Consider the following 18,405-nt stretch of genomic DNA (forward strand, 5'->3'; position numbering starts at 1 on the left):
GAAGATCAGATCAAATGTTATAACTAATTTATGCAGAAATCCAGGTAATTCCAAAGGGTTCACATACTTTTTCTTGCCACTGTAGCTGTTCAGCAATGCTCCCATCCAACCTGACATAGCTTGAGAGAAACTATAACGTAACAAAATGTGGAAAAAGTCAAGGGGTCTGAATACTTTCCAAATGCACCGTACATTACAGATGGTACGCTGGTTGGGGCAAAGGTTCACTCATGTTCCATTGAGGGAAGTGTGTGTGTGTGGTGTGTGTGTGTGTGTGTGTGTGTGTGTGTGTGTGTGTGTGTGTGTGTGTGTGTGTGTGTGTGTGTGTGTGTGTCTTAGTTCTCCTCTTTAACCCATTAATTTCATAATTCATAATTGAATAGCCCTGAATGAGAGAGATACTATCGCTGGGGAGATTTTCCTCTCTCTTTCTTTTTCATCTCAGTCTCTTTCTGCCAAGCGGCTGTACTTACAGAGCCATTGTCCCCCTCAATGAAACCAGATTAAAATGTAATCAGTTTTACCACCTGCAGCCCTGTGTTGAGAACGGACAGAGAGAGACATGGGCATGTGTCTTAATTCAGCCGCACACCAGTCAGCATTACACACACACGCAATATATACCGCTCATCCATCTCCTATGTGCCAACGTGTATAGAACTTTTTCTCTACTTTAGCTCCTGTTCTCTACAGCAAAGCGTACTGTACATGTGCAGGCAATAAGAAACCTGTTATTTGTTGTTGTTTGGTCTATTCTGCTGTTCATAACAATGTTACATAAATGGAGATATTTCAAGGCAGGATTGCTGCACTAGAAAACCCCTGTTTGGATGGTGTGTATGTAAATGATCCCCCCCTGATCAATGATTAACTGGAGTAAACTTTGCCTACTGAAGACCCTTGACCCGCCTGGTAAGTTATATAACAACATTTGATAATAAATTATTAATTCCACTTAACCATCATCCAATAGTTGTTGGGGCATATTTACTCCATTTTAGGTCCCACAGGCTGCCCCAACACATAATCATGACATGAAAGCATATTGTAAGAGTCTAAGAGGTCCTTAGTTGACACTAAAAGGTGTCAACCCATTTAAAGAGAAAACTGTTATTCATTTGTTTGATAAGATTAAAGATTTTCTCAAGTCGGCAACATTTCAATTTCAGGGGACCCCACATGGGGTACCGACCACAAGTCTGGAAACCAAAGTCATAGATTATCTGGCATGCCCAACTTTAATGGATATGTTACTGATAGGAAAGGTCTGAATGCAAAAGCCCTAAGTATGCCTTGTAAAACGGTTGTTTTGTTCACTAGGCCTACCTTATTTGATATTGTTTATTTCACTATTTGTATTACAATGCTTGTGTAGGTTATGTTGTGGGTAAAGCTGTTTTTAGAACGCTATTAGCCTAGTCCAAACGTACAGTTGCTGACATAACAGGACATTGCATAAGCATGTGGGCGCGGGAGAAGAGGTGGCGTTTTTTTTTGATAGATTTGCGTCATTATGATGTTTTTCCAACACGCGCACTGGCCTCTGATTAGATCAGAGGTGAGACCACACCCTCTCCCTACCCTTAAACCCGCCCTCTTCCTGTTTGTCATGAAAACTCTACTGTACAGATCAATCCATTGGCAGTTTGAATTAGGGGGGTTCTTTGGGAAAGTTGCTTTAAATCTCTCAATATAATGCGTAATGTCGTTTGATTATGGGTATCTTTAAACTAATACTTACTAAGGATATATTTGTATTGACAAGATATTTTCCAGACTCTGTATTTAGGGTTTTAAAATCCTCCTTCTTCGTTATCCACCCTCGAAACTCTAGTTCAAAGAGCCTGTCGGAAATATGATGAAACATTTGCCGGCTACTTTGTTTCTGATACAAACGTGAAAGAATGCCGCAGTGACCAACATTTTGTGTCCGTAGAATGATATCTCTATTTGTATACAAATAGTTATTATTTGACAGGACTATCGAGTGTTGGGACTGAAGTGAGGCTATTACAGTATCTTCTCACCGCTCTCTCGTTCATTTGGCCACACTAGTTGTAACAGAACCGGCGCGAGGCATGTATCCGGCTCGTCGGTGTTCCTTCTTCCACCGAGACTTGGCAGCGGTTTGTCTCTCTTCCCTGGGGCCGGCAGCTAAGAAACAGCCACCTCCGAAGAAATTATCCCTCCCGGCTCCACGGCACTGTCACACCGGAGGAGAAGACGGCAGACGCTGCAAGCCACAGGTGAAATCACGCGGCTCATCGCCCGCGTCAGTGAACTCTATACCAGGTAGGCATGTTCAGTGTTCAGGAGGCATCTTATTAGACCTTTCTCATGTCTGTTTAAAAATAATGACAATTATATAATACATTTTGTTGGGTTCTGTTTAAATAACATTCTAAACAATATTGCCTACGGTTGGGAGGGGTGTATTTCTCTTGTTTGGCCAGAATTATTATTCAAACCGATTAGGCCTATGTGAAGTCTCATATGCTCTTCTACATCTTCAGACATTCAAAACGTGGAAAATATGAGAGAGAGTTCTTTTATTTTATTGTTTTTAGTTTGTCCCATGTCACTTTCATAACAATGTTATTTCAAGACTTAATTTTTGGCACTTTTTATTTTATTGATGTCCAAAGGTAGAATGGGGGCTAATGAACAGCGATGTAGTCGCGTCACTAAACCTTGGTCCGAATTGAGTCTGCTGTGCTTGAGTCACAAGTCCCTATGGCTCAAGTCTGAGTTATTGGGTCCACATTAACTCAAAATAAAGTTAGTGTAGTGGCAAGAGGAATTTAGTCAAAACATTTTAGCTATCCCTTTTTCTTTCTTTCTGTGCCACCAAATGTTTGCATATAGGCCACTGGTAATTTTACTAGGACCACGATCAGTTGCAAACCATTCTTAAACGTTGCAGATAGAAATTCCATGAGTAGAGACAAAGTTATTCCTTATTCAACATGTCAGAGAGGCATGCTTGTTCTATATAGCTTAAATCTGAACGTTACAAAACACTGCATCCTGCTGAACACGCCCCAGGTTGTTAGCTATAGCTATGTAATGAGGTAACATGGCTGAACAAGATGTAGCCTAAACATGGTTAATAACGGTCCGATCCGCAAGTAGCCTAGTTTTAAAATGGTCCTGGATAAATGTAAAATGCGGCACACCAATTCACGACAGACAGAAAAAACTACGCGCTGGTATTTTGGATCATATCTTTTGAACGGTAAGGAATCAGGCTGTTTTCTCAGAGGAAAAGAGGGAGACTATTGGCCTACATAACCTGGCTATGAAATGCAGTGGAGAATGTAGGAGGGTTGAGTAAGACTACAAATTCAAAGACCGCCTACTTTTCTATACTCAAGAGAGAGAAAAACATAGCTAGACTGTTTAAATTAACTCAATGCTATTATTGTTTTTCATTTCGTAAAGCAGCTTGCGTTTCTTAACCAGGCAAAGTGTAGCTAACTAGAAAGCTGGTGGTGACGGGGATGTATAATCCGGAGTGGAACCTGTCTGCCCACACTCACCACTTGCGTGTGCTGGGTGTGGCAAGTCCCTCCCATTGCTGAACAGAACTGTGCATCTATGCTGCTATTATTTGTGCTTATCTCTCTAAACTCTTGTCCGGTCTATTTAGTAATCATATTTTAGTCAGTGAGAATTTAATCTCGTTTTAGTCAACTGAAATGAAAAATCATTTTTGTTTACTGATAGTTTTTTCTAGGTCTATTTAGTCAGTTATAGTCAATTGCCACTGAAAAATAGGTGTTTGCTGAATATTTTAGTCACTATAATTGTTGACAAAATTGACCAGAACAGCATTACGCAACAACTGTGCCACTGAGAGGCTCAGGGTTGACCTCTTCAGCATCTCAAGGGGGTCTCCTTTCCTGTGGCCTTTCTCCCTCACGCTGCTTGTCCTGGATAGCTTGTTCACCGCAAAGGACTGGACCAGTAAAAACAGTCCGAGGGTATTCCATAGAAATAAAATGAAATTTTGTATGGGTAGGTTATTTCCTCCTAGCGTACAGGTTTGCCTCTGCCTCATTGATTTTGTATATATATATATATATATATATCTCCATCTCCATCTCCAAAAAAATTGTAAATGTATTTATTTCATTGTTGGACATTTTAAAAGGGTAGGTAACATAATCATAACCACCAGGTATTTTTATTTATTTAACTAGGCAAGTCAAATTCTTATTTACAATGACGGCCTACCAAAAGGCCGCCTGCGGGGATGGGGGCTGGAAATAAAAAATAAATTAAATAAAAATATAGGACAAAACACACATCATGGCAAGAGAGACAACACTACATAAAGAGAGACCTAAGATGACAACATAGCATGGCAGCAACACAACATGATAGCAACGCAACATGGCAGCAGCACAAAACAGGGTACAAACATTGTTGGGCACAGACAGCAGCATAAAGGGCAAGAAGGTAGAGACAACAATACATCACGCAAAGCAGCCACAACTGTCAGTAAGAGTGTCCATGATTTGAGTCTTTGAATGAAAAGATTGAGATAAAGAGTGTTTGTTGCACCTCATTCCAGTCAATATGCAGCAGCGAACTGAAAAGATGAGCGACCCAGGGATGTGTATGCTTTGGGGACCTTTAACAGAATGTGACTGGCAGAATGAATGTTGTATGTGGAGGATTAGGGCTGCAGTAGATATCTCAGATAGGGGGGAGTGAGGCCTAAAAGGGTTTTATAAATGAGCAACAACCAGTGGGTCTTGCGACGGGTATACAGAGATGACCAGTTTACAGAAGAGTATAGAGTGCGGTGATGTGATCTAATAGGGAGCATTGGTGGCAAATCTGATGGCCGAATGGTAAAGAACACCTAGCCACTCGAGAGCACCCTTACCTGCTGCTCGAGAGTACCCTTACTTCCGATTTATAAATTACGTCTCCATAATCTAGCATGGGTAGGATGGTCATCTGAATCAGGGTTAGTTTATCAGCTGGGGTGAAAGAGGAGAGATTACGATAGAGGAAACAAAGTCTAGATTTAACTTTAGCCTGTCGCTTTGATATGTGCTGAGAGAAGGACAGTGTACTGTCTAGCCATACTCCCAAGTACTTGTATGAGGTGACTACTTCAAGCTCTAAACCCGCAGAGGTAGTAATCACACCTGTGGGGAGAGGGGCAGTCCTCTTACCAAACCACATGACCTTTTGTTTTGGAGGTGTTGAGAGAAAGGTTAAGGGCAGAGGAAGCTTGTTGGACAATAAGAAAGCTTTGTTGTAGAGCGTTTAACACAAAATCCAGGGAGGGGCCAGTTGAGTATAAGACTGCATATAGATGAGTGACTCATCTGCATATAAATGGATGAGAGAGCTTCCTACTGCCTGAGCTATGTTGTTGATGTAAATTGAGAAGAGCGTGGGGCCTAGGATAGGGCCTTGGTGTACACCCTCGGTGACAGGCAGTAGCTAAGACAGCAGATGTTCTGACTTTATTCCCTGCACTCTTTGAGAGAGGTAGTTAGCAAGCCAGGCCAAAGACACCTCAGAGACACCAATATTCCTTAGCCGGCCCACAAGAATGGAATGGTCTACCGTATCAAGAGCTTTGGCCAAGTCAATTAAAAATAGCAGCACAACATTGCTTAGAATCAAGGGAAATTGTGACATCATTGAGGACCTTTTTAAGGTTGCAGTGAAACATCCATAACCTGAGTGGAAACCAGATTACATACCAGAGCGAATACTATAGACATCAAGAAAGCCAGTCAGTTGATTATTGACAAGTTTTTCTAACACTTTTGATAAACAGGGCAAAATAGAAATATGCCTATAACAGTTAGGATCAGCTTGATCTCCCCTTTAAATAAAGGACTAATGGTGTCTGCCTTCCAAGCAATGGGAACCTCCCCAGAGAGGAGAGACAGGCTTGGTTATTATATGGGAAGCAACCTTAAAGAAGAAAGGGTCTAAACCATCTGACACAGATGTTTTTTGGGGGTCAAGTTTAAGGCGCTCCTTTAGCACCTCAGCCTCAGTGACCGCCTGCAGGGAGAAACTTTGTAGTAGGGCAGGGGAAAAAGAGGGAGGATCATCAGGGCTAGTCGCATTAGAAGGGGTGGGAGATGAGGAAATGTTGGATGGGCAAGGAGGCATGGCTGAGCCAAATAGGAATCCTGACTTAATGAGGTGGTGATTTTAAAGAGCTCAGCCATGTCCTTCTTGTCAGTTACAACCACATCAACTTTAACCTCTATGGGCTAGGTGGTGCACTCCATCAACAGCAGGTGCATTTCAAGAGCGGCAAATTTGAATCCAAATAAATGTCAAAATTCAAATTTTTCAAACATACAACTATTTTACACCCTTTGAAAGATAAACATCTCCTTAATCTAACCACGTTTTACGATTTCAAAAAGGTTTTACGGCGAAAGCATAAATTTAGAGTATGTTAGGACAGTACATTTACAAGAGTTGTGTGTAATGTTGTGCCAATTCAAAGACAGGCGTCACCAAAACCATAAATCAGCTAAAATTATGCACTAACCTTTTACAATCTCCAACAGATGACACTCCTAGGACATTGTGTTAGACAATGCATGCATTTTTAGTTCTATCAAGTTCATATTTATATCCAAAAACAGCGTTTTACTGTGGCGTTGATGTTCAGGAAATCATTTCCCTCCAATAACCGGCATTCAAGTCAGCACCACAAATTAAATAATGAAAATTAGAAAACATTGGTAAAATATTATATTGTCATTTAAAGAATTATAGATTTACATCTCTTGAACGCAATCAACTTGCCAGATTTAAAAATAACCTTACTGGGAAAGCACACTTTGCAATAATCTGAGCACTGCGCCCAGAAAAATACGCGTTGCGATACAGACTAGCCGCCATGTTGGGGAGATCTAAAATCGAAAATACTATGTAAATAATCCATTACCTTTGATTCTCTTCATCAGATGTCACTTCCAGGTATCACGGGTCCATAACGAATGTAGTTTTGTTCAAAAAAGCTCATCATTTATGTCCAAAAATCTCTGTCTTGTTAGCACATGATCTAAGCCCGCCGGACTTCACTTCATGAACGAGGGGAAAAAATATATTTACGTTCGTTCAAACATGTCAAACGTATAGCATAAATCATTAGGGCCTTTTTTAACCAGAACATGAATAATATTCAAGGTGGACGAATGCATTCTCTTTTATAACGTATTGGAACGAGGGTACCCAACATGAACTCGCGCGCCAGGTGTCTAATGGGCCATCATCGTTCCATGGCTCTTGTTCGGTCAGATCTCCCTCCAGAAGACTCAAACCACTTTGTAAAGGCTGGTGACATCTAGTGGAAGCAATAGGAAGTGCCAAAATATTCCTCAGCCCCTGTGTTTTTCAATGGCATAGGTTTAAAGGTAATACAACACATCAGGTATCCACTTCCTGTCAGAAAATGTTATACTCACAGACACCATTCAAACAGTTTTAGAAACTTTAGGGTGTTTTCTATCCATATATAATAAGTATATGCATATTCTAGTTACTGGGTAGGATTAGTAACCAGATTAAATCGGGTACATTTTTTTATCCAGCCGTGCAAATACTGCCCCCTAGCCCCAACAGGTTAAGGGACATGGGTAGCTGTGAAGAGGAGTGTTTTATTCTCCAGGTCTTTAACCATTTTCCAGAGCTTCTTGGTTCTAGACCCACAGAGAGAGAACTGCTCCTTAAAGTAACTAACTTTGCCCTTCCAGATAGCCTGAGTGCACTTATTTCTCATTTGCCTGAACGAGAGCCAGTCAGCCTGAGTATGCATGTGCCGAGCCTTTCGTCAAATGCAATTCTTGAGGTGGAGTAACTCTGCCAGATCATGGTCGAATCAGGGGCTGAACCTGTTTTTAATTCAAATTTTCTTTATGGGGCATGTTTGTTAGCAATATCAAGCTTATTCTATACCAATTTACAGAGGCCAGGTCAAGAGGGAAGGCTTGCTCATTAAAGGTTTTTAGCAAGTGTCTATGACAAATCAGGACAGGACATTTCACTGAGCAGCTATTACGAACACAGGCTGTAAAACAGTGATCACTAAGGTCATTACAGAAAACACCAGACTGATACCTATCATGATTATTTGTGAAGATAACATCGAGGAGAGTAGCATCTGGGTGTTTTGGAGTCACCTTGTGGGATTGGTAATAATCTGAGAAAGATTTAGGGAGTCTCATTGCTTTAGGACTTGGTCAGGTAGTTTAAGCATGTCCCAGTTTAGGTCACCTAGCAGGACAAATTCAGACTTAGTGTAAAAGGCCAGGAGAGAGCTTAGGGCAGGTAGGGTACAGACCGGGGCTGATGAAGGATGATAACACCCCGTAACAGTCAATGAGGAGCTATTTGAAAGTTTAATGCTTAAAACCAGCAAATCAAATTGTTTGGGGACAGACTTGGTGGAGACAACCGAGCATTGACGGTGATCCTTGGTAAAGATTGCCACTACCCCACTTTTGGAAGATCTGAAAAAGGTTATAACCAGAAAGGTTAACATCAGTATTCAAAACACTCTTTCTTAACCATGTCTCAGTAATGACCAACACATCTGGATTGGAGCTGTGAACCCACACTTTCAATTGATCCATTTTAGGTAATAAGCTTCTTGTGTTAACGTGCAGAAAACCCAGGCTTTTACGAGAGCAGAAATCAGTGAAACGGATATCAGAGCACAAGTCAGAATTGGGGCTAGCAACAGTAGATGGGCCAGGCTGTACATGCACATTTCCAGATATCAACAACAGTAAAACAATCAAGGCACGGCAGAGGACTTGGAGAGCTCTGCAGTGTTGATTTCTGACATTTGAATGTGCATTAGATGGCAACAGGATCATAATATACAGCAATTTCATCAGGTTACATGAATACAAAGCCTGCGAGAGGTGATTAGAAAAGGATGGGGGGCCAAAAGTCTGTGTAACCAATAGAGAGTCAGCGTCCTGAGTGTGGGAACAAACAGTCTGTCCCACGGTAGGGTAAACAAGAAAGTTCATAGCCAACAAAGCATGCAGGAGTCATGAGGCAAAATGCACAAGATTTTTTTTTTAAATGGACTTGGAGCTAGCCATTGTAAGTTCAGAGTCACTCGCCCCATACAGTGCCTGTGTGCTGGAGGCGAGCGAAAGCTTGGTAGGGGGGGGGGGGGGAGAGACAAGCCATGGCAGACAGTGAACAGATCGCCAGGTGGAATCCAGGCATCGTGAGTAGGAGTCACACCCATTTGGGAGAAGCTTTATTTCTGGAGGCAGATTTCTTGTAGAAAATGTCAGTGGATGGTCCTGAACAGCAGGAGGGTGCTTCAAGGCCTCTGGATTTGGGAGGGGTATCCTGTGAGACTCCTGCCATGTGTTGGGCTCAAAGGCTTCGATACCTTTCACTTCATGCCTCAGTGCTAATTAAAGTTGTATCTGGTCTGTCCAAAATTAGGTTGTAGGTTTGGCATTTTGATCTGGAGTGAAGGTTATGCTGTGGAGGGTAGCATCCGGTAACAAATGGATTTGCATTAGTATACACATCAAAAGTCCCAATGCAAAGTTACACCTCACTTTTCTGTTTTTGGAGTTATTACATAAAACTGATCAGAATGCCAAAGTCATGTTGGAAAATGTTTTTCATGGGTGTGATGTAAAATGGAGGACCCGGGAAGCCAGCTTATTCCTAAAGAATGTTAGCTATATGCAGTTATCTTAGCCAGCCAGCTAACTTTAGCTTTTTAGCCAACTAGATATTAGCCAGCCTAGCCAACCATCACAGTTATGGTTGGCAAGCCAGGGCCCAACAACTGGAGACCAGCTAGAACACAACTAAACATAACCACAGACCACAAGCAAAGAGAGAGCAGAGACTTGCAGATTGTTGGCTGGGGCCCATCCAATAGTGAAAGAGGGCAGGCTGAGTTAGCTACCAAAGCCAGGGGGAGGCAGGTGCTTCACCGGGCCAAGGGAGAGTCGGTGAGGGAAATCCAATAGCTATATAGTGAGAGAGAACCAAAATAGATTCCAGATGTCAGTCAGCTAGCGCACTAGCACTAAGCCAAGGTGGGAAAGGTTACAGAACTCCCTTAGCCTAATTCAAAGAGAACATGCCAAAAAGTTGGCAAAACAAAATAGATAACAGACAAGGAACTACACAATTGGCGCAAGAAGGCACCAGGGCCTGCCGTGCTAACGAGTTCCCACAAGGTAACACAGCCACACAGGCCATGAAGCGCTTGAGCTAGCTACAGTTAGCATATGAACATGGGAGCACAGAGTAGATTCTCCATATCACGTTGAGAAATGGTGTATAGTGCAAACTCATGCTTCCTACCCTTTTTTAAATACTGTAAAATCACCAGGAAATCAGCTCAGTGATTTTAATTTAGGAAATCTGTTCCCAATGTAAGCATGTTGGAAATCATTGTTTTTGTCATACTATATCTGCTTCTTGCAGTCAACTTGCAGTGTACAAATGATTTATGATGTTCCGACCCTCCGCTCAAGTCCCCTGGTCTAGCCTGTTAACCATTTACTGTAGTATAAAAAAGGCTGGAGATCTGGTATGCTTCCTATGCCATCTCTGTTCAACCACTCCGCTAAATGGCTCCAACAAGACAAAAGGTCAGACCAAAAAATAAAAGCCGACCTCATTACAGTTATGCAACACTAATCTCATTAAAACTGGCAGCACACCTTTTCCTACCCGTGCTGACTGAGGAGGAGATCAGAAGGGTTAAGTTATTTTAGGTTCTGTCATGTCCGTAAAATCAGGTCATGGTGAGAGAAGCCCTTGTACCTCTTAGCTAACAGTACACTGATATATTAATGTCTAGAGTGTGGATGAGGGGGTTTCATCTAAATGAACCCACTAATGGTAAATCCTCAGAGGAATAAATGATTTTATTGGTTTGACTCCACCAGTGGGTTAAACTTATCTAATGATGATGGGGGTATAAAGTATAAACCAAAATAGCTTAATTTGGTTTCTCCCTTGGAGTGCTGCCTGTTTTAATGAGATTAGTGGTGCATAACTGTGTTACGACTCGAGAGGTTTCCTTATTGAAGCTAGAATCCTAAGTTGCTACATCCATTTTGGACTTTGATTCTTGAAGAATATAACTTAAATGTCTCATGAGCTTAGTTCAACTGTCATACCCTATCAGAACCCAAAATATAAGATTGTTATACTCCCAATGTTTGTAAACAAAGTAAATGTAAACAAATACTGTTGCCTCCAAAACATGGTTAAAACTATCATTTTGATATCATAGATGGTCAGTTCTTGCATACATAGCTCTCACTTTGAATATGAGTGCTTACATTTGTCCAGGTTCATCCCTCAGCTGTTTACCAAAACACAGGTGGGTTGACCACTTTATTTCAACTAAGGAGTCCAGCTTTAAGAATGCACACAGTTAGTTTTTTCTTGTCTCATATTTCTTGTGTTTTCTTACCTTTTATTATTAGTTTTATTACTGCATTGATGGTAAAGAGCTTGCAAGTAAGCATTTCACTGTACTGTTTTACACCTGCTGTGTCCTGTGCAAGTGACAAACTTTGAAACAAGCAAACACTCAGGCGCACACACACTCAGAAACACTCTGAAAATGAGGGGACCAGGCTATTTTGCTGTTCCCCTTACATCTCCTTCCTATCCATGGACAGGAGTTCAAGGGGCATTGGGGGCCAGACCCCCTGCTTCCCAAATGTTTTAATTTTAGTCTACCTGGCTACCTAATCTCTTTCATGCTCCCATCCTTCGTTTGATAATTGCCTGGAGCAGTCATGTGATTGTCTCATTCAACGCTGATGTCACCAACATTCCTATGGAGAGATTCTGCTCTCCAGTTGAAATGTAGGCCCGTAGATAGGCCTGGCCTGCTGTGCTGTCAATGCAGTATTTTTATGGAGAACAACAGATTTTAGGTCTACAGTATAATTGAGTAGGCCTACATACCAATTATTGAAACGGTTTCCTTCGTCTCCTTTCTTTTAGCTTTTGTCCTCTAGGGAGATGCTAAGTAAAGTAAGTATAGCCAACTGAAAACACAGAAACAGTCATGTTCTTTCTCAGTTGGGTCAGAAACATAATGTCCACTCCACTGGTGTTTCCAGCTATTTTTAACCTTATGTTTGGGAAACACCTACACTCAGATGCCACATACCGTATGTACATTCAACATAGTGTACATGCAGCAGTTCAATACTCGTGCTGAATGGGGCCCTGAAGCATTCCAGTGTATGTGCTCTATGAGCAGCAGACTGAGTCAGCTTATTGAATCACATTCCACTTAGTTGAGTCTCTCCTCTATCACATAGATTAACTAAGGACAAGCCACACTAATCTCATTTAATTTGGTCATTTATGATGTTTGTGTGCCATATCTCTATGCGAGTGGTTGTATGCCATGTGTGTGACCCTCACGGGACGGTTATAATAAGCCATTGTGGCAGCCAGATGAGCAGTGTGGGGATGAAGAGAGGAGAGTGGGTTTGACACTGGTCTATTCAGGAATGCTCGGTAGCTCGCAGAATCCCCGTCTCTCGAAAACTCTCTCTCTCACACACACACACAGAGCAGTCCAGTCTCTTATACTCTCACACACACCGAGCAGTAGAGTCACAGCCGCTTGCTCCGGAACATTCTTTCACGTCAATACATCAGTTTCAGAAGAGTCCAATCTCTCTCAGGAGAAAGAGAAGGAGAGAGAAACAGAGAGGAGGCGCGAGAGAGAGTGCTCTATGTAGCGCCATGGAGACAACCTGGACACTGGGTCGGGCGTGAATCACAAAGCAAGATTTTTAAAAGAGGGCGTGTGTGATTCTTCTCCATCGACTCTACGTTTTCTTTGTGAGTAACTGTCTATCATCTCTCAACTCAATCGGAAAAACTGAGTGTTCGACTGAGAAAATTGTCTGGACCGTATTTAAGAGCACTCTAAGAAATAGTTGTAAGATGTGAAGATATGTGTTCACATCTGAAATGTGTCTGTAGGTTAAAAAAAAGACGTTTCAGATGAGAAGAATAAGTAAAAACTCCAGAATCCAAACTGCAGCTCCACTAGAGGTCAGCAAATGGTAGCAAGTAAATACTGTGCTCTTCCTCCCTGCTTTTCTCTCTCTCTGGAGAAGTTTATAGTGTGTAAACATGATCCTGCACTGGAACACTGTGTCCTGGGTATTGAGTAACTCGCCAACCCTTGCCCCCATGCACTCCGTGTGTGTGTGTGGGTGTGGGAAACTCAAGTGTGTGGGCAACTCAAGTGTGTTACTGTCCACCTTCCACTCCCCTGTGTGTTTTCCAAGTGTCCGGATGCATCGATCTGTCAGCTCCACCTGACATATGACTAGCCATGGTGATGACCTCATATCCTCCCCCTTCCTTTCCTTTCTCTCCCTTCCCTTCCTTTCTCTCCCTTCCCTTGTCCTCCCATCAGTCTCACACAGACTAACTGTGTCTAAACAGTCACGCTGTCACTAGCTGGAATGTCACACTGACACAAAAACAGAGGGAGGGACTGAGACAGAGGGGGGGGAGAGACTGAGTACAACAAACTGAAAGCAGCAGAGAACTAAAGTGGAAGGAGTCGGATTGTCTGAAAATCGACTGAGTGGGGGAAAAAAATCAGAAGAAACTGAAGTACAAGGAGGAGAAAGACAGTGAAGGAGTCATCAAAACAGCGAGAGGAATAGAGCTAGAGAGTAGTACTGCTGTTCTCAGACACCGAGATAAACGAGACAAAACAGTGGTGAGGATTTCACTAAACCACAGTGACGTACGTAGTCTAAGGACGGAGATGATCGGTTTGACCACAGTTCTATCAAGCTTATTTATGTATGTCTCTCTTTAGATCCACTCTAACTATTCTTTTTCTAGCTACTCTTGCTCACAAAATGGCTTCCAAGGAACGCAGAGGATGAGTCGGAGCCTAATTCACGAGGGAGTGTCTGCCTGTCTGTCGTCCTGTGAATGTGCTAGCCTTTTTAATCTGTGGGCATTGTTTTGGTAAACGGAGCAAAATAATGTATCGCTGTTGACTCGTCCACCTAAGAGCATATTGCATGCCACATATACAAGTGGTTACAGATTATTTATTTAGTCTGATTCAGACATGGTCTTTCGTGTGAGAGCCTGAGAGACAGTCTCTGCTGACTGCAGGGTAACATGACAGGACTCATGTTTTACAATGTCTCGTGTGGGTGTGATTATGTGCGCCCGCTGTATGTGTGCAGTGTTTTGTATTTCTCTAATATGTTGTCTCCTTGTCCTCAGTGTGTCTGATGGGCAGCAGCAGTAGCAGCAGCAGGCTGTTTGGTACCCTGGCCCAGACCCTGAACAGTGCTCCACTGGCCCAGCAGGACTACGACCCAGAGCACCAGGACTCAGACCAGGACCCGGAGGGCCTGGAGCAGGCCGACCCAGACCAGCTGCTCAAGGAGTGCGAGGAGATCCTCCAGAACCGGCCGGCCCGTCCACACCGGGACCTGGTCTACCCTGCAGACCCAAAACACCAGCACCAATACAGGAACAATGAGCAGCAGCAAACGCCATCCATACGGGTCATGACATGGAACATCCTAGCTCAAGGTACATAGACCTCTGATAGATGATATGAGCACCTTCTTAATATTGAGTTGCACCCCCCCCCCCCCCTTATGCCCTTAGAACAGCCCCATTGGGGCATGGACTCTACAAGGTGTCAAAAGCGTTCCACAGGGATGCTGGCCTATGTTGACTCCAATGCCTGCCACAGTTGACACGTTGTATTGAGTTTGGCTGGATGTCCTTTGGGTGGTGGACCATTATTGATACACACAGGAAACTGTTGAGTGTGAAAAACCCAGCAGCATTGCAGTTCTTGACACAAACCGGTGAACCTGGCACCTACCATACCCTGTTCAAAGGCACTTAAATATTTTGTCTTGCCAATTCACCCTCTGAATGGCACACATACACAATCCATGTCTCAATTGTCTCAAGACTTAAAAATCCTTCTTTAACCTGTCTCCTCCCCTTCATCTGCACTGATTTGAAGTGGATTTAACAAATGGTGTCAATAAGGGATCATAGCTTTCACCTGGATTCACCTGGTCAGTCTGTCATGGAAAGAGCAGGTGTTCTTAATGTTTTGTGCACTCTATGAATATCCAAGACTCTAGCTCTCAAGACTTCAGACCATCGTACTGCTCAGTGCTCACAATGGCTTTCGATCAGAAATGGGGTGAAGTGTACAACGCTATACAGTGATGTCTACTGCTAATGTCTGGTAACTGTCCTCTCTCCTCCTCTCAGCTCTAGGGGAGGGTAAGGATGGCTTTGTGCAATGTCCTCTGGATGCTCTGAACTGGGCTGAGAGGAAGTACCTGATCCTGGAAGAGATCCTCACCTACCGCCCTGACATCCTGTGTCTCCAGGAAGTGGACCACTACTACGACACCTTCCAGCCCATCTTGGCCAGCCTGGGCTACCACAGCACATTCCTGCCCAAGCCCTGGTCCCCCTGCCTGGACGTGGCCAGCAACAACGGCCCTGACGGCTGTGCGCTCTTCTACCGCCGCGCCCGCTTCAGCCTCCTCCACACCTCCCACCTGCGCCTCTCTGCCATGATGCTGCCTACCAATCAGGTGGCCATCGTGCAGACGCTGCGTTGCCGGGAGACGGGCCAGAGGCTGTGCGTGGCCGTGACCCACCTGAAGGCAAGGAGCGGCTGGGAGAGGCTGAGGGGGGCCCAAGGGGCTGACCTGCTGCAGAGCCTAAAGGCTATCACCTCGCGGGCGGCTGGGTCAGACCCAGCCAGTAGGGGACCTGGGGGAGGGAGTGGGACAGAGGGGGTGCCTCTGATAGTGTGTGGGGACTTTAACGCTGAGCCCTCGGAGGACGTGTACAGGCGTTTTATGTCCTCCCCCCTGGGTCTGGACTCCGCCTATAAGCTGCTGAGTGCAGACGGGCAGACGGAGCCGGCCTACACTACCTGGAAGATCCGTCCCTCAGGGGAGAGCTGCAGTACCCTGGACTACATCTGGTACTCTCACGGTGCTTTCACTGTGGACACCCTGCTGGACATACCCACTGAGGAACAGATAGGACCTGACCGCCTGCCCTCATACCACTACCCCTCCGACCACCTCTCACTGCTCTGTGATGTCAGCTTCAGGGAGCCCAGGGACCAACCTCATAGGCTGATGTAGGTTGCCTATCAGAGGCATCGGCCAATAGGGTCCCAGTTCAGGACAATGCAGGAAGAATCAACTGGATCAAACAACGTGTGGGAGTGTGATACTGGAGAAGTGAATGCTTATTTTACTTGACCTGGTGCTGAAATTTGATTCTGCAGACTTGACACCAGAGAGTAGTTATTTATTTATTTTTTAAACCAGTACTTGTTTTCTGTCAAGTGAGATATTATCCCTCATGATCGTTTTTCTTCATATGAGGTGTATAACGGGTTTTAAAGGAACTGGAGAATAGGATCATATCAATACTGTAACTGCTATTATTTTCAGTGCTGTGGCAGCAAGAATGCCAATGAGCATGTCAAAATAAAATACTTAGACATTCTGACATCTTGTTTTTTTATTTTTGTTCATGTCATGTTTATGTAATTATTTGAGTTTTAATACTTGGGTAGTTATGTATGTTCATATTTAGTGATGGGGGGTCGATACAGTTACCTATCACAAAACATTTTTGGACGATATTAATGCGATACTTCGACTACAAATATAGTTTTGTAAAAACAACATTTTTATTTGTTTTAGCTAGCGCTGGTCTGCTTTACCTGGGCAAAAACTCTGGTATTTTTCATCCTATAGCTTGTTCTCCATCATCTTGGGCCAGCAACAGAAAGATCGCTGATCCGAATACCCGAGCCAACAAGGTGAAAAATCTGATGTGCTCTTGAGCATGGCACTTAAGTCTAATTTGCTCCAGGGGTGCCGAGAGAGGGTTTATTCCTCCCCAGATCTGTCCACATTAGGCAGATCATTAATTGTTAAGCAAGTTAAGTTTTTGTATGTGGGGGCAATGTGTCGAATTTAGTCAAGATAAAAAATGAATTTCTTATTTGATCTAATAGAAATTTTGCAATCCTTAGGTTGTTACGACTGTCCTGATAAATGTGATGCACGTGACATCCCGGCAACACTTTGTATCTAAGATGAACATATTGTAACTTGAGACAGTCTATGCATATTCAGGAGGGTAGCGTAACATCTCACTCTCCATTGATTACAGGCAGTTGACGTCAACAACCCTCATCAAATATTCAAATAACGAGATGTATCCACCAATCCAAAGAGAAGAATAGGCAGGAGTTTGACAGCGACAACGAATCCGGTTGATAGGGCGGAGACAAGCATCTGGTCATTATATCCAGTAGCTCTGTTATGGCTGACCCTTTAAAACAGTAAAATGTATGTGGCAATTGTTTTTGTTTTGCTTCTTTTTTGTGAGCCAACATGTTTTCAGCACGTATTTCCATGACTGATTTTTAAAACTAGTTTTGTCATGTCTCGCTGCAGCAGACATATAGTGAGCAATCTGTTTGGAACATCAAATCGCAGTATAGAATCGCAATACATATAGAATCGTGAGAATCTCAATACATATCTTATCGGCACCTAAGGATCGTGATGGTATCGTGAGGTTGCTGGAAATTCCCAGCCCTGTTAATATTGTTTGACACAATGTCCTTGATGTCAAATTTGCCCAGTGTATTTACTAAATGCTTAAGCACAAACCACAAACATTCAGAAAAGTCTCTCTCACTCATCCCCCGTCTTTCCGGCTGGTGCATAGGCAAGCAACAATTGTTCTCCACTTCTGACGGTCTCAGGCCATCTTCTCCACTGTGACCCAGCTCTGCTGATGATGTTGTGGCCATCGACAATATAACACGTTTTATATATGGTTGGAGCTCAGTCTCCATTGTTCTGCGCCACGTTGTCTTGGGGCCTCCCCCTCAAATCTCTGTTGAGAATAAAACATGCATGACTTTAGCCTCCCGCCTCACTTCTGCAGCCTTTGGTTGGGCAGCTAGTCTACAGCACCGATCAGGCAACAACAGCACCTATTAACAATACTGCCATGTAGTGTAGAAAGCAGAACTAGCAGCTTGACAGCATACACTGTGTACCAAGCATTAGGAACACCTTCCTAATATTGAATTGACATGCTAATTGAGTGACTGACATAAAGACAATGCACATTTTGAAATTGCACCTTGTGTATTCTACTACAAACTCAACAGTAGGTTGAGACCCCGACTGAATTCCTAAAAAAATGTATATACACTACCGTTCAAAAGTTTGAGGTCACTTAGAAATGTCCTTGTTTTTGAAAGAAAGCACATTTGTTTGTCAATTAAAATAACAACTTGATCAGAAA

At 43.3% G+C, this 18,405-nt stretch overlaps 1 protein-coding gene across 5 annotated transcripts; it reads left to right on the forward strand.

The window, feature by feature from the left end:
• The first annotated feature begins 1,649 nt into the window (after positions 1-1,649).
• Positions 1,650-16,581, forward strand: nocta (nocturnin a). 5 transcript variants are annotated; one of them, XM_014199594.3, is made up of 3 exons: positions 1,650-2,292; positions 14,293-14,607; positions 15,313-16,581. In XM_014199594.3, the coding sequence occupies exons 1-3, from the start codon at positions 2,079-2,081 to the stop codon at positions 16,206-16,208; spliced, it is 1,425 nt and encodes a 474-aa protein (XP_014055069.1). In that variant the 5' UTR covers positions 1,650-2,078; the 3' UTR covers positions 16,209-16,581. The 5 variants fall into 5 exon arrangements, with proteins under 5 accessions (XP_014055069.1, XP_014055072.1, XP_045574059.1 ...); XM_014199597.3 differs by lacking the exon at positions 1,650-2,292 and adding an exon at positions 12,555-12,870; XM_045718103.2 differs by lacking the exon at positions 1,650-2,292 and adding an exon at positions 13,301-13,854.
• Positions 16,582-18,405: the final 1,824 nt, after the last annotated feature.

This window comes from Salmo salar, chromosome 05 (assembly GCF_965601325.2).
Source record: "Salmo salar chromosome 05, fSalSal1, whole genome shotgun sequence".
Taxonomy (NCBI): domain Eukaryota; kingdom Metazoa; phylum Chordata; class Actinopteri; order Salmoniformes; family Salmonidae; genus Salmo; species Salmo salar.

Excerpts from the sequence above, each read along its gene's own strand:
- nocta (XM_014199594.3), top strand. The coding sequence starts at position 2,079 with ATGTATCCGGCTCGTCGGTGTTCCTTCTTCCACCGAGACTTGGCAGCG. Across the intron at positions 2,293-14,292 it reads GTCAGTGAACTCTATACCAG|TGTGTCTGATGGGCAGCAGC; the intron begins GTAGGCATGTTC and ends CCTTGTCCTCAG. Across the intron at positions 14,608-15,312 it reads ATGGAACATCCTAGCTCAAG|CTCTAGGGGAGGGTAAGGAT; the intron begins GTACATAGACCT and ends TCCTCCTCTCAG.